At 41.8% G+C, this 15,113-nt stretch overlaps 1 protein-coding gene across 2 annotated transcripts; it reads right to left on the bottom strand.

Annotated features, from left to right (window-relative positions):
• Positions 1-1,120: 1,120 nt before the first annotated feature.
• ZNF449 (zinc finger protein 449) lies at positions 1,121-14,871 on the bottom strand. Of its 2 annotated transcripts, none has more exons than XM_055563657.1 (5): positions 14,051-14,871; positions 10,216-10,669; positions 8,393-8,597; positions 4,233-4,346; positions 1,121-4,040 (listed from the first exon to the last, which is right to left on the bottom strand). In XM_055563657.1, the coding sequence occupies exons 2-5, from the start codon at positions 10,567-10,569 to the stop codon at positions 3,154-3,156; spliced, it is 1,560 nt and encodes a 519-aa protein (XP_055419632.1). In that variant the 5' UTR covers positions 10,570-10,669; positions 14,051-14,871; the 3' UTR covers positions 1,121-3,153. The 2 variants fall into 2 exon arrangements, with proteins under 2 accessions (XP_055419632.1, XP_055419631.1); XM_055563656.1 differs by having other exon boundaries at positions 14,019-14,870.
• Between the last annotated feature and the right edge of the window lie 242 nt (positions 14,872-15,113).

The following is a 15,113-nucleotide window of genomic DNA, read 5'->3' as shown; positions in this document are numbered from 1 at the left end:
TTTCAGAAAAGATTTGCACTCATTCAGTGAACTGAGTTCCACCTTCATTGATATGTGTAGGCATCATCCAATCTGTTGAGGGGCTGAATAGAACAAAAAGGCAGAGGAAGGGCGAATTCCCTCTTCAGCTGGAATGTCCATCTTTTCCTGCCCTTGAACACTGGAGCTCCTGCTTTTCTGGCTTTCAGACTCAGGGACCTACACCTGCAGCTCCCCTTGCCTTGCCTCCCCCCATCTCCATTCTCAGGCTTTTGGCTTTGGACTGAGAGATAAACCATTGGCTCCCTTGGTTCTTACATCTTCATACCTGGACTGGATTACACCACCAGCTTTCCTTTTTCATCTGCTTGCAGACAGCAGATTATGGGACTTAAGCTTCGTAACTATATGGGTGAATTTCTATAATAAATCTAATTATATATAAAAATATATATTATGTATATACAAATTTTATGTATACATTTCCATCTATCCATCCTCCCTATTTCTCTGGAGAATCCTGGCTAATACAAGCATTATATATAAAATGTATGGAATGTGACCAAAGCCATATTTAAAGGAAAATTCATAGCCTTAAAATGCTTTATCATTAAACAACAAATACTTAAGATACAATATGCTGGATATTTATTGCAAGTGTACACTGTGCAGGGCCTGAACAAAATATATTTCATCTTCATAGTACTTAGGAGGTGGGTACTATGTTTTGCCCTATTTGAAATGCTCAGAAGTATAATTAGGCACATCCATACCATGTTCTAACTATGACATGTTTCTAAGAACTACTTCATATAATCCTTGATCTGATGCCACAAATATTTATTAGTGCTTATTATACACAGGATACTATGACAAAGAGATAAAGAATAGATGTTCTCTACCCTATAAAATCCAGTCATGTGTGTTCATGATGTAGATGATAAAGCTCCTTTTATGACTGCAACTAACTCTACTAGCTAAAATTGATTGCATTAAATGCTAAAACGGATACATAAACCCATGGTTGCAGAGAATAAAGATTCCAACTGAAGTCGGGGCAGGAGTCCATTGTGGTGCTTGTTGCCACTGCTCAGGGAAGCATCTCTAAGTTCAAACAATTAGTTAATGTGATCAAAGCAGGAAGAGCACATACGTTTTCACTTTATTAAAATATTGCATAGATACAGAGCAGTTGGGCTCATCCATTCTAAGGCACTGTCCTGGTTTGAATGCAATTCCACAAGAGAGAAAAGAGAAGCCATTACATTCAGTATTATTTACCTCTACATTCAGACTCCTCCCCTGTTCCATGTTTATTGCTACTGGGATCTCAATTTTATCCCCAAACTTATAGCAGCATCATACTGGGACCTGGATGACAAAAATGAAGGACACATCCTGGCTCTAGTACTTGGTATGAACTGACACTTAACTACAAACTCTCTTGCACTGCTCGCCATTTGTTTCCCAACTCTTGTTTAACTAAAGATATTATAAACTCTTTATGAATTAATTTTTAATAGTTTCCATTAAGCCTAGAACAGGACTAGTTAGGCACATAGTACATACCCCCACAATGCTTGTATTAAATATCAGTTGCAAGAACTTTAATGGAATAGAAAAAAATATACTTTCCCTAATTCTAGTTTAAGGAAAGGATGACTGGTATCCTCACAAAGGAAAATATTTGAATGTCCTATTGCTTGTATTTTTTAACAAGGAACTAGGCTGAACGAATATTTTCATGTATTAACAGCTTTAACTGACAAAGAGAGTTCTTCCTTTGCTATAGGAACTTGAGTCATAACCACTAGTATATGAGAACATTTATATAAGTAGCAAAGTGTGTGTGTGATTATAAGTAAAATTAAAAGAGGTTACAAATCACTGAGCAACACATAAATATCTGAATTACTGATCCTCCTTAAATGATGTGTGTATGTTACATAAAAAAAATAAGTGTAAAGACTTTTTCATAACACGCTTGAAGCAACTGGAAATAGCTAGGCTTGAGAACAATCAGGCTATACAGATAGCTATAGAAACATGTGTTAAAGGCAGTGTGTTCCAAGAATATTTTCAGAATAAGAGCTCTGTGGGTTATTATTGGGTATACATGGAAACGGGTTCTGGGGTCAAACAGGATTGCAAAACAGTGAGCCAAAAGAGGTACTTTTTCCACCTTCATGAGAGGACCTCTCATAATCCTCATAGGCTGAAGTGCACTGTGAATCTACAAAGCAGAAACAGCAGGAAGGGATTCCCAAACTTATTTGCAAACTATCTTACAGAAATAGGTGTTCTATGACACACTTAGGGAGACACTGAATTAAAGAATGGATAAAATTTGAAAGCACTGAGAGACATACAGTTGAATAGCAAAGGAGAGTGAAAAGCAATGGATACTGGTTCCTCAGTCAGTGTAAATTAAATTAGAGTCTACTTGTATGTCTTCAACTGGCAAATGGGTTCTTCCACTAAGAGTTGACTTATCCTGGGAACAAAATAAATCATCAAACCAATACTCAGCTCTGAGCAGCATCACCCCAGACTGCCAACTAAGCAGATTAGTCAACTTTGCAAAATTCAAAAGGAAAGATTAAAATTCTAATTTCTTAAAAAACAAAATTTTCAATGGAAAGAACCCAGTTCACAGCAGGCAAACGAAATCCTCTTCATCCATGTGTTCCTAACATATTTTTATTATTTCATAAAATACACTGTCTCCTTTGTTGCCACCTGGGACACATATAAAGTTTTAAACTAATATAATCACCTTTAATAATGACAGCAGAATAATTATGGTAATACTGTAATAGATATGCCAGATAAATATGATAATCCATTATGTTGACCCTACCCTGAAAAGGATTGCCATTATTTTTATGCTGACATTTACGATACGGTTGGCTTGGTTCACAAAAATTGTCAATGTAATAAAAAATGAGTTGCAGAGACAGAATAAATCAAATCTATGAAAACTGCAAGAGTAGGTAGATACTCTAGAATTCATATAACTTGGAAGATGGGTTTTTAAAGTAGAAAAAAAAGCTTTTCTTTTCTTACAAGCTCAAACAAAAGAATTCTTCCAAGACAAACAGGCTGCTGCATGTTTAAGATTTTGTTTTGGGGTTAGTTATCAATCTCTGTAGGATTCATTTCCTTTAATAATCCTTAAAGAAGTCCTCTGAAGTGAGTGACTTGGTGCATAATAAGGCCTGCTCTCTGTCTGAAGCTTTTAGAACAATGACTACACTTGTATGGCTTCTCCCCTGTATGAATTCTTAAATGAATAACAAGGCTTGGTCTCTGTCTAAAGCTTTTCCCACAATAATTACATTTAAAAGGTCTCTCTTCAGTGTGTGTTCTCTGGTGCAAAGTAAGAGCTGTCAGCCTACTAAAACTCTTCCCACAATTATGACACCTATGAGGTTTCTCACCCGAATGAGTTTTCAGATGTCTTTTAAGACTTGATCCATGACAAAAGCTTTTCCCACACTCAAGACATTTATATGTTTCTTCTTCGGAATGGGTTCTCTGGTGCCCTATAAGGTGTGACCGCCGAGTGAATCGCTTTTTACACACAGTGCATTCATAGGGTCTCTCCCCTGTGTGAAGTCGTTGGTGTCTGTAAAGGTCTGAACTACGGAGGAATCTCTTTCCACATTCAGGGCACTTATGAGGTTCCTCTCCTGAATGAATTCTCTGGTGCCCTGTAAGTTGTGACTTTCGAGCAAAACATTTCCCACACTGAGAACATCGGTGAGGTTTGTCACCCGGACTCTTCTTCTTATGGGGTCTTGGGTTGAGAGGTTCTTCCAAGTTGGAGCTCTCAGGTTTCTCTCCTGCTGAGGGGTTCTGATGCTCTACAAGTTTTGTTAAATCTCCCTGCAAATCCTCTGGAGGGGTTTCCCATTGATTTTCTAGCTGTACATAGTCTTTTTGCAAAATGGGGCCATGAAGAGCATTCCCCTCTAAAGTAACAATAAATGGATACATATTCTCCAGTTTTTTCTGTTTTTCTGAAGTATCTTCTTCATTTTCTATTCCAATCTCAAAACCTGAGAGAAGAAACAGAATACAGATCTCACCATGTCCCACATGGAAAAGAACATGAGGGAAAATGAAGAGTTTATATTAAACCATTCATAGAAATAAGAGATGTTCCTTAGTAGAATCCAAAACTCTTTACCCTGATCAAGGTTGATTTTTTTCTTTTCTTTCTTGTGTGGTATCAATGAACAATTACTTACCTAACTTGGAATCAAGTAATTGCTTAATTTCTTTGGAATCTTGCAGTTCCTTCACCCATGCCTCTTCTCTATGCTCCAATGGAAAGCTCACGTCAAGTTTTGGTATTGGGTATCCTTGCCAGAAGAAAGATGAGAAGCATAATAGTTTGGGTCATCAAAGGTTTTTACAGAGTTCAGCCTGATATCTTGGACATGTGGCTGCTTAATATTCACTTCCTCCTCAATTACTATTACATCACCTGGAATCTCTTGCAAGAGTCTTTTTTTTAAAAAATAAGAGCAAAAAATGAGAGAACAACCATTGTGTTCAACTTAAGGCACTCTTCCTCTAACCTATGGAAGGGAGTGAATCAATTCTGCGCTGAAATCAATACACTAAATTGCTACTTTATCTATTTTGATAATAGATTTATTTAGGTTAGAGCCAAGAAAGTGAAGTGAAAGTGTTAGTCACTCAGTTGTGTCTGACCCTTTGTGACCCCATGGACTGTAGCCCAACAGGCTCTTCTGTCCATGGGATTCTCCAGGCAAGAACACTGGAGTGGGTTGCCATTTCTTTCTCCAATGCAGGAAAGTGAAAAGTGAAAGTGAAGTCGCTCAGTCATGTCTGATTCTTAGCAACCCCGTGGACTGCAGCCTACCAGGCTCCTCCGTCCATGGGATTCTCCAGGCAAGAGTACTGGAATGGGCTGCCATTGCCTTCTCCACACTGTCAGGCTAAGAACAACCAAAGAAATTTCTCCATTCAGTGCCCCCCTCACTGTGCCCTATTACCCTCTCCTTACTGAGAGCCTCTCTGGCTCACAGTCTCTCTCCACACCCCTTCCTTGCCTTCTCTGCTCTGCCCAAGTTAACTGGTCCATCATCAAGTGTGGGTTGGAAGTAGCTCATTTGAGACAGAAATGCAGCATGATGTTTAAATATTAGCACCATTAACATAATATTAGCAGGTTAATTTGATGAATTTTAACCATTATATCAAAACATAGGAAGTGGACTAAAATATCTTATTTTATATTTTCATGGAAAAAAAGATCTTTTAAGATTAAGAAACAAAAATGTGCTTCATATAAAATTCTGTTTAAATTCACTATATTGCTTTTGTTTGGGTTTCAAAGCTAAGAATAGGATGACAGGGCAATGAGACCAAGGTCAAATAAACTGGAGGTCACAGGTCAAAGGAAAGCTGCCATTATGTATTAAAAATGGAAGCAAACTGAAACTTGAAATAAGCAGAGAGAGTAGCAAAGGCCTACGTGTGAAATACTGACGTATAACCTAAATGCAGGAAGGGAGACAGACTTCCAGTATGATACCATGAGGAGCTCTTAGACCTATTTCCCAGTTTAACTGGTGAAAATTATTAAAAATAATACAAGAAACATTTAAAGTCTAGAAAATTAAGAAACATCTATTTTTAATACCCCCAGAAGGGGTAAAATGGAATAGAGTTACATACGAGAAATATTTCTACATCTCACTGACATTAAGTCAATATAAATCTGAAGCTGATTATAAGTCAAGATGTACATGTTAACTCTAGAGTAACCACTAAGGAAATAACTTTAAAAATTGTGAAAATTCATTAAAGTCAGTAAAATGTTACATTTAAAATATTTACTTGGTGTCAAAGAAAGCAGTAGATGACAGATAGAGGGACAAAAAAGATATGAGACCTATCCAAAAATGAAAACTAAAATAGCAGATATAAATCCAACCATATCAAAGATAAGATTAAATGGTATGAATTAAACAACTCAATTAAAAGGCAGAGATCATCAGACTGGATTTTTAAAAATCCAACTATATGCTGTCCAAGGAAACACACTTCAGATTCAAAGATACAAACAGACTGAATGTAAAGGAACAGAAGAAGATATGTCATGCAAGCAGCAAGCAACCATAGGACAGCCAGAATGACTATATTAATATCAGACAAAATAGATAGTAGAACAAGAGAATCACTTCATAATGATAACAGGATCAATCCACTAGGAAGATGTAACAATTATAAACATATGTGCACTTAAATAACACAGTGCAAAATATATGAAGAAAAAAATGTAAAAAGAAATAGACAATTGATAACAATAGTTGTGGACTTCAACACCTCTTTGCACTACTAGATAGAAAATTTAGGCAGAATATCAACAATAAAAGACTTAAAAATACCAGAGACCAACTAAACATCACAGACATTTACAGATAACACTCCACAGCAAACAACAGCAGAATATACATGCTTCTTAGGTGCAGAGAAAATTCTACAGGACAGTCGAGATGCTATACCATAAAACAAATGTTCAAAAATGTTAAAGGATCACAATTACAAAGTACATTCCCCCACTAAAATGACATTATAAATAAGGAACAGAAAGAAAATTGGGAATGTCACAAATATAAAGAAATTGAACAACACATTCCTAAGTAACCCATCAGTCAAAGAAGAAATCAAAAGGGAAATTAGAAATACTCTGAGGTAAATGAAAATGAAAACTTTGGGAGGTAAAACCAGTGCTTAGTTAGAGGGAAATTTATAGCTATGAATGCCTATATTAAAAAGGAAGAAAAATCTCAATAACCTAACTTTACACCTTACACCATACCCTGGATGCAGACGAAATGTGTGCTCAAACTTGAGCTTCTTCCTGAATGTTAACTTCATGCAATTTTTAATTATATACCAACTCCGCCCCTACCCACCTCCATTATCCTGCATAACACACAGATCCTTATGCCTCTGGTGCAGTCAGTCTCCTCCTCCTGGACTCTCAAAGCCCTGCTTCTGACACTATCACCAGTTTGTATTCCCCAACCTATGCTCAAAGCCCATGTCAGTGGAGGCCACTAACCATTCCCCTTGACCTGTCTCCCACCCTTCTGACCTGAGTTCCCATTGTCTAGTGACTGCAGCCATGAAATTAAAAGACACGTGCTCCTTGGAAGAAAAGCTATGACAAACCTAGATAGCATCTTAAAAAGCAGACATTACTTTGCCAACAAAGGCCCATATAGTCAGAGCTATGGTTTTTTCAGGAGTCATGTATGGATGTGAGAGTTGGACCATAAAGAAAGCTGAGCACCAAAGAACTGATGATTTTGAACTGTGGTGTAGGAGAAGACTCTTGAGAGTCCCTTGGACTGCAAAGAGATCAAACCAGTCACTCCTAAAGGAAATCAATCCTGACTATTCATTGGAAGGACTGATGCTGAAGCTGAAGCTCCAATACTTTGGCCACCTGATGTGAAGAGCCGACTCATTAGAAAAACCCTGATACTGGAAAAGACTGAAGGCAGGAGAAGAAGGGAGCAACAGAGAATGAGATGGTTGGATGGCATCACTGACTCAATGGACATGAGTTTGAGCAAGTTCTGAAAGATGGTGAAGGACAGGAAGCCTGGCGTGCTGCAGTCCATGAGGTCGCAAAGAGTCAGACACGACTGAGCGACTGAACTGAACTGAAAATATAGAAGCAACCCAAGTACACATTTATGGAAAATGGATATGCTAAATGTGATATATACATACAAAGGATTATTATTCAGCCTTTAAAGGGATGGAAATTCTGACATATGCCACAACATGAATGAACCCTGAGGACATTGTGCTAAGTGAAATAAGCCAGTCACGAAAAGACAAGCACTGCATTATTTTACATGAGGTACACAGAGTAGTCAAATTCATTAAAACAGAAAGTTGAATGGTGGTAACCAGGAGCTGGTGATGGGGTGGGGGGCAGGGTGTGGAATGTAGAAATGAGAAGTTGTATAAATGGGTATAGAGTTTCAATTTTACAAGATAAAAACAGTTATGGAGATGGATGTTGGAATAGCTCCACAAAATTACAAATGTATTTAATACCTCTGACCTGTACACATAAAAATGGTTGAGGTTGTAAATCTTAGGTTGTGGGTATTTTATCATGATAAAAACAAAATTGAAAAGAGAACAATAGGCTTCCTGAGCAGGGTCATTAGCTTAAGGGATTTTCAATCCCACTCGATCTAAGGTGTTCTGTGACCAGCTATTCCCAGAGAGATATTTCCTCCTTCTACTCTTGATCAGAGAGGCCCATTTCCATCAGGCATTCCCCAACCCTAGAGAGCTCTTGAGCTCTCAAAACAGAAACCAAAGAAAGGAAAGCAAACCCTTGCCTTACCAGGGTCGAGAAAGGGCTGGCCTTCCCCAGCAGCACTGAAGCTCAGCTCCTGCGGCCCAGCTTGTGGGATCCATGCCTCTGCCACTGGGACTTCCGGGGCAGGTCCCATTACTTGGAGTGGGGGTGACTCCAGGTGGATGTTTGGTGGTATGTGTGCCATTCCCACTGGTGCCAGTTCTTCCAAGAGCATTTCCTGCCTATCGAGCTGGAGGAAATGCCAGAACCATCACTAAAAGTCCAAACCAGCCCTGCCCAGTAGCAATATAATGCAAGCTACCCATGTCCTTTTAAATTTACCAGAGGCCATATGAAACAAAAAAGGAAATAAAATTAATCTTAACAACATACAGTATTTAACCCAATGTATCTAAAATATCATAATTTTAGAATGTAATCAGTATAAACAATTGTTAGTGAGGTATTTCACCTACTCTTGTTTCATATTAAGTTTTCAGAACGTGCTGTGTATGTTATACTTACAGCATATTTCAATTTGGAACAGCCATATTACAAGGGCTTAAGAGCCACACTGGCTATTGGCTACTGTGCTGGGTGGTGCATGATTAGACCATACAAAGATAAAATCTTATATGCTAAGCTAAACCAGAAAGACAGAGAAAGGGAAACCATAAATTCATCCTATCCTAGGGGCCAGGGAACCTTGGATGACTCCTGCTCAGGCAGGCTAACTACAGAGCCCCATCGACATCCCCTGCTGGAGTGCCCCTAATGCCCATCCACAAGTACTTCCTGCCTTCTCCCAAAGATTCTGCCTCTGCTCAGCTATGGGTTTCACTCGATGGTTCTGAACAGAGACTAATGCCACCACCTCTATGGGGCATTTTGCCTAGGATGGTAGGTGGTGGCTATCAGAATGTTCTAAGCCACAGATGGGAGTCTATATAATTCACAAGGAAGAATTGTTCCACTTTCCAAACCATTTAGGAACGTTCCCTCAAACACTCACGTAGGTAAAAAGAACCTGTCAAGGATCTCACCCTGTTGGTTATATAAACACAAAATATTTTTGCATATTTTAGCATGACTTAGATTTTCTAGAAAAGCATTACTTTGGCAATCAAAGAAAGACTATACTACTTATTGTTCCAATTGACCAAGAGTTGTTTGTCACTTTGAGAAATCATATGACCAGCAGCAACACCACTCATAATGTCTGAGTGGACCATATCACTCAGAAGTTCTGGCTGTCACATCCCCAGTGTATCTATGCATAGATTCAAGCAAATGACAATTCCATAAAGTTTTGGTACAGTCAAGCCCAAATACATGCACAATGAAATGCTTATTAGTTCATAAGAAATCACAATCCTTTTCCTTTATATTCCTTCTAGACTACTCAACTCAGGGTTGGCAATATTTTCTCGTAAAGAGACAGTAAATATTTTAGGCTTTGTGGGTAGTACTGGAGTACTGGTTTGTTGTCTCTTCTTTTTTTAACCATCCTTCAAAAAGGTAATAACCATGACTATTTCGTGGGTTGTATAAAAATAGGCTTTGTGTAATATTTGGCCCACAGGGCACTTATTATATTGATCTTTTCCCTAATTTTGTATATGTAATTTATATTATTCATAAATTTCATTTTAGGATAGTAAAGGGGACATTACCAAATATTTGTTATAGAAGTGGAGTTGGGTTTAATAGTTGAGACTGTCTGGAACCTATGCTGATTCCAGTAGAAGGAAAAATTGGAAAGCTCCAGCAGGGAAATCCTGTGGTACCAGTCAGAAGGTCTGATCCAGTCCCAGCTGCCTTGCCACTTCTTTGGGTCTAATTACCAAGATCCCAACCTCTTTTCTCACCTGCTGCTCTGGTATCTCAAGTTCTCTCTGTAAGTCTTCTATCAGTGACACAACTCTTTCTCTGTTCTCTGGGCAATGTTCCCTCACCCAAGTCTCTATCTCTGTGGGGAGAATCGTTAGGAATTGCTCCAACACCAGCAGCTCCAAGATTTGCTCCTTAGAACGCATCTTTGGCTTCAGCCATTGACAGCAGAGCTCCCAGAGTTTGTTGAAAGCTTCATGAGGCCCAGCTGCTTCTTTGTACTGGAACTGCCGGAAGCGCTGGCGGAAGACCTCACAGTCAGTATCATACTCTTGAAACACCGAGCCCTGATTCAAGGAGGCCTGGATTGCACAACCCAGGGCCACAGCCATCGCCTTCTTCCAGCAATGTGCAATTTATATGGAACTTGAAGTGGCAGATTCAAATTTCTTTACTTCTGTTATCCTCCGGGTGGAGCCACCTATGTATACGCTGAGGTCGGGACAAAATGAGAAAAGAGAAACAGAAGTGGTTACCAGGGGGCAGATTTACCTCCCTTAACTTGCTTACTTTTCTCCAAAGCCCTAAGGAAGCAAATCAATCTTGGGCGGGAAGGGATTGAGAATCTGATGAAAGCCATGAACTCTCTTCTAGAAAAATACACATCACATGAAATTCTGCATTTAATTTCAATAAGGCTATAAAATCTTCAAGACCATCTATGGATTCTCTAGAAATGTACTCTCCAATCTGGTATTCAGTAGTCCCATGTGAGTTGGGGGAGAGATAAATTAGGAGTCTGGGATTAACATATACACATTACTATATATAAAATAGGTAAACAACAAGGACTTACTGTATAGCACAGGGAATTATACTCAATATCTTGTAATATCCTATAACACAACATTGTAAATTAACCACACCTCAACAGAAAAAGTGGGCTTCCCTGATAGCTCAGTTGGTAAAGAATCTGCTTGCAATGCAGGAGACCCCGGTTCAATTCCTGTGTCAGGAAGATCCAATGGAGAAAGGATAGGCTACCCATTCCAGTATTCTTGGGCTTCCCTTGTGGCTCAGCTGGTAAAGAATCTGCCTGCAATGTGGGAGATCTGGGTTCAATCCCTGGGCTGAGAAGATCCCCTGGAGAAGGGAAAGGTTACCCACTCCAGTATTCTTGCCTGGAGAATTCCATGGACTGTATAATCCATGGGGTTGCAAACAGCTGGACACGACTGAGTGACTTTCCCACTTTCACTTTCAATAGAAAAAAGCAGGCCTACATGGATGTTTAAATTAATTACACTAAAAATTCAATTTCTCATTCATACTAGCCACATTTCAAGTGCTCAAGTGACATCTCTGTGTGGTACATATATGAAATGGAATATTACTTAGCCATAAAAAGGATGAAATATTGCCATTTGCAGCAATATGTATGGATCTGCAGATTGTCATACTGAGTGAAGTAAGTCAGACACAGAAAGACAAATATCATATGATATCAAATGTGCATAATCTTAAAAAATGATACAAATGACTTATCAATAAAATAAAAAGTTACAGATGTAGAAAGTAAACTTATGGTTATGAGGGGGTAAGGGGGGAGGGATAAATTGGAACATTGGGATTGACATACACACACTATATACAGAACAGATAACTAATAAGTACCTATTGTATAGGGAACTCTACTCAATACTCTGTAATGGCCTATATGGGGAAAGACTCTAAAAAAGAGTGAATATATGTAGAACTGATCCATTTTGCTGTACACCTGAAACTAACACAACACTGTAAATCAACTATACCGCAATAAAATTTTTTTAGAAAAGGAGAGACATCTCTGCAGAAAGTTCTATTGGACAGCTCTGCTCTAGGATTCCATGGACCTAAAGCAAAGAAACCCTTCCCTTAAACGAACCCCTACAGATTTAGTGGCTTCTGAACCCACTTCCAACCTAATTCCCACTGTCCTGTGATTTTGAATACAGCTAGGCCACAGAAGAAATGGCAAGCAATATTTACAATGGTGAAGAACCCTAAAAGTTCATCCACCTTTGAGGAACCTTTAGTCATCTTCAACCATGGGGATCTTAGCTACTAGACTTATGCCTTGCAAAGACAGTAAACCACCAATCCCTTATTCCTCCCCGCTAGGGGTCACCTGTAGTTCAGCCAACATCACCATGACCCTCACCCTGAAACAGCATTCTAAGTGACTTTCTCATGAGAAAAATAGATGGCAACAGGGCAGGCCAGCAGGAATCAGGTCTGCATTAATAACCAAGGACATTTCTCACGCCTTGTGCCAGGAACTGTTCTATGCCTCCCACATATATTGGTTTATTTAGCCCTTACTCAACATCAGGAAGTGGGCTCTAGTACCGTGTCCTGAACACAGGTGAGAGACTGAGGTAAGGATGAGGAGGACTGAATAACTTGCTCCAAGTCACACGGTAAATGCCAGAGGGGAGTGGCGAGGAGTTTGGTATCGACCTGCTACTGCAATGCTAAAGTCTGCTGCTGCTGCTGCTAAGTCGCTTCAGTCGTGTCGGACTCTATGTGACCCCAGAGTCGGCAGCCCACCAAGCTCCCCTGTCCCTGGGATTCTCCAGGCAAGAACACTGGAGTGGGTTGCCATTTCCTTCTCCAAAGCAGCAAAGTGAAAGTGAAGTCGCTCAGTAATGTCCAACCCTCAGCGACCCCATGGACTACAGCCTACCAGGCTCCTCTGTCCATGGGATTTGCCAGGCAAGAGTACTGGAGTGGGTTGCCATTGCCTTCTCCGAATGCTAAAGTCTAAAAACATCCAAATGTTCTCAGTGCAATCTCTGAGGTCACAGAGGCCCTCACATCCATGTCTCCACAGATGTCAACCCTAGTACCCACCCGGGCACTGTGGCTCTTCTTTGCCTGTATTTTTGGGGACACCTCATGTACCTGTCCTCCTTCTTGGAGTGGGACAAGGAAAAAATACTCATGATTCCAGCCAATCATCCCAAATGGACACAGTCCCCATCTCACCTTTATCTTGATGGTAGTCTGGGTTTTGGTGTCAGACCCATCTAGTGATAACCTGCTAGCCGTGTGATGCTGACACCCAGGGCTTCTGTCCTTAACATGAGATAATCACAGCATTTCTTTCCTAGAAGTTCCCTCGGCAGAGCCCACTGCAGGGAACAGCAGCATGCTTGGCACAGAGGAAGTGCTCAGGAAAGGTCATTTCCTAGGAAGCTTCTATTTAACCTCCACCCAGCCAAGGCACCTAAATGTCTCTGGGGGGCATCCAGGAACGTGCCTTGAACGTGCTCCAGCCTCGCAGCTGGGCAGCCCTCCCTCGACGGTCCCAAACCTTACACCACGTCGACCAGGGAACTGACCCTCCGGGTTTCCCCCGCGTTGGCCCCTCCGGAGAAAAACTTCACTCCATCCCGGGGCGGATGGCTCCTCCCCAAACCCTCCTGAGCGAACCCGGGCCCACAGGGCCCGTGGATGAATAAGGGTGTAAAGAGAGGGCACTCGGGAAAAGGATCGGGGGACAAGCTAAAATGCAGGTTGAAAATCGGGTACCCGCGGCGCGGCGCGGCCGCAGCGTGCTCCCCGGGGAGGATGTTGCGCTCCCCGCCCGGGAGAAGCCCGGGAAGGCCCGGCGGGTCGCAGGGGACGGAGGCGGGGACGCGGGCCGGACATGGGCCCTCCGCCTGTCGCTCCTTCCCACGCCCGCCGCCCGATCGGGACTGGAGACGGCGGGTTAGCTCAGACCGAGCGAGATGGGAGCCCGGCTCCCCGCGCCCGCGCCCCAGGGACGGCCACGCCCTCTGGCCGCTCCGGGACTCACCGCCTCAGCGCCCGCGGCTCTCCCAGGCTCACCGGGTCCAGCTGCCCATGGCGCAGGCGCGCGGCCGCGCTGCGGACTACAACTCCCGGCAGGCTCCACAACACTCGCCCAGCGATCTCAGTCTCGAAGGATGTTGACGCGGGAGGCTGGGATTTTCCTTGGCCTCCCTCGGTCCTGAGGCCGCTTTGGAAGCGATCCCATTTCCGGTCTTAAACGCCTGTAAATTCCTGGGGATTGGGTGGGGCATGCTGCTGTTCTAGATCCTAGCGCTGGCTTCTCTCCCATCAGCCCTAGAGTAACTGGAGCGGCTGGGGACTTCCTGAAATCTGTTATGACTGGATCAGTGCTTCTCAAACCTCTTTTTAGGAAGAATTTCTTGTGAGGACCTGTTAAAAATTCAGCTTTCTGGGCTCTCCCCCGACACCCGTACGCATTGGATCTCGCGTGAGCTGGAGGATTCGCATTTTAATAAGCTTTCCTGGGGATAATGACCCTGATCTTTCCCTTCCGCATCATAGTGCCCTTGAGCTATCTTTGTATTGTCCTCTTAAAGAACTAGGATTTGACGAAGTTCAGTTCAGTTCTGTTCAGTCGCTCAGTCGTGTCCGACTCTGCGACCCCATGGACTGTAGCACGCCAGGCCTCCCTGTCCATCACCAACTGCCGGAGTTTACTCAAACTCATGTGCATTGAGTCGGTGATGCCATCCAACCATCTCATCCTCTGTCGTCCCCTTTTCCTCCCGCCTTCAATCTTTCCCAGCATTAGGGTCTTTTCAAATGAGTCAGTTCTTCGCATCAGGTGGCCAAAGTATTGGAGTTTCAGCTTCAGCATCAGTCTTTCCAATGAATATTCAGGACTGATAAGCCTCTCTGATTTCGGCCGCCACCAGAGAGCTCTTGGATCTTTAGGTCGCCAACATGGCCCCTCCTCTTGTCTTCCAATTGGTCTTTCGCTGTTCCCGCCTCCGGAATCAAATTTTCACTTCTGGGTGGTCAGCGGTGTTTTGGCCAGGCCAGAGGCAATGATGTCATCCGGAAGATGTAGTCCTCACATTTGGCCCGAGCTAGTTTGTGTGTGTGTCCTCACATTTGA

The sequence above is a fragment of the Bubalus kerabau genome, chromosome X (assembly GCF_029407905.1).
Source record: "Bubalus kerabau isolate K-KA32 ecotype Philippines breed swamp buffalo chromosome X, PCC_UOA_SB_1v2, whole genome shotgun sequence".
Taxonomy (NCBI): Eukaryota; Metazoa; Chordata; class Mammalia; order Artiodactyla; family Bovidae; genus Bubalus; species Bubalus kerabau.
Note: the sequence above shows the minus strand (reverse complement) of the source record. Positions and strands in the feature narration are given on the sequence as shown.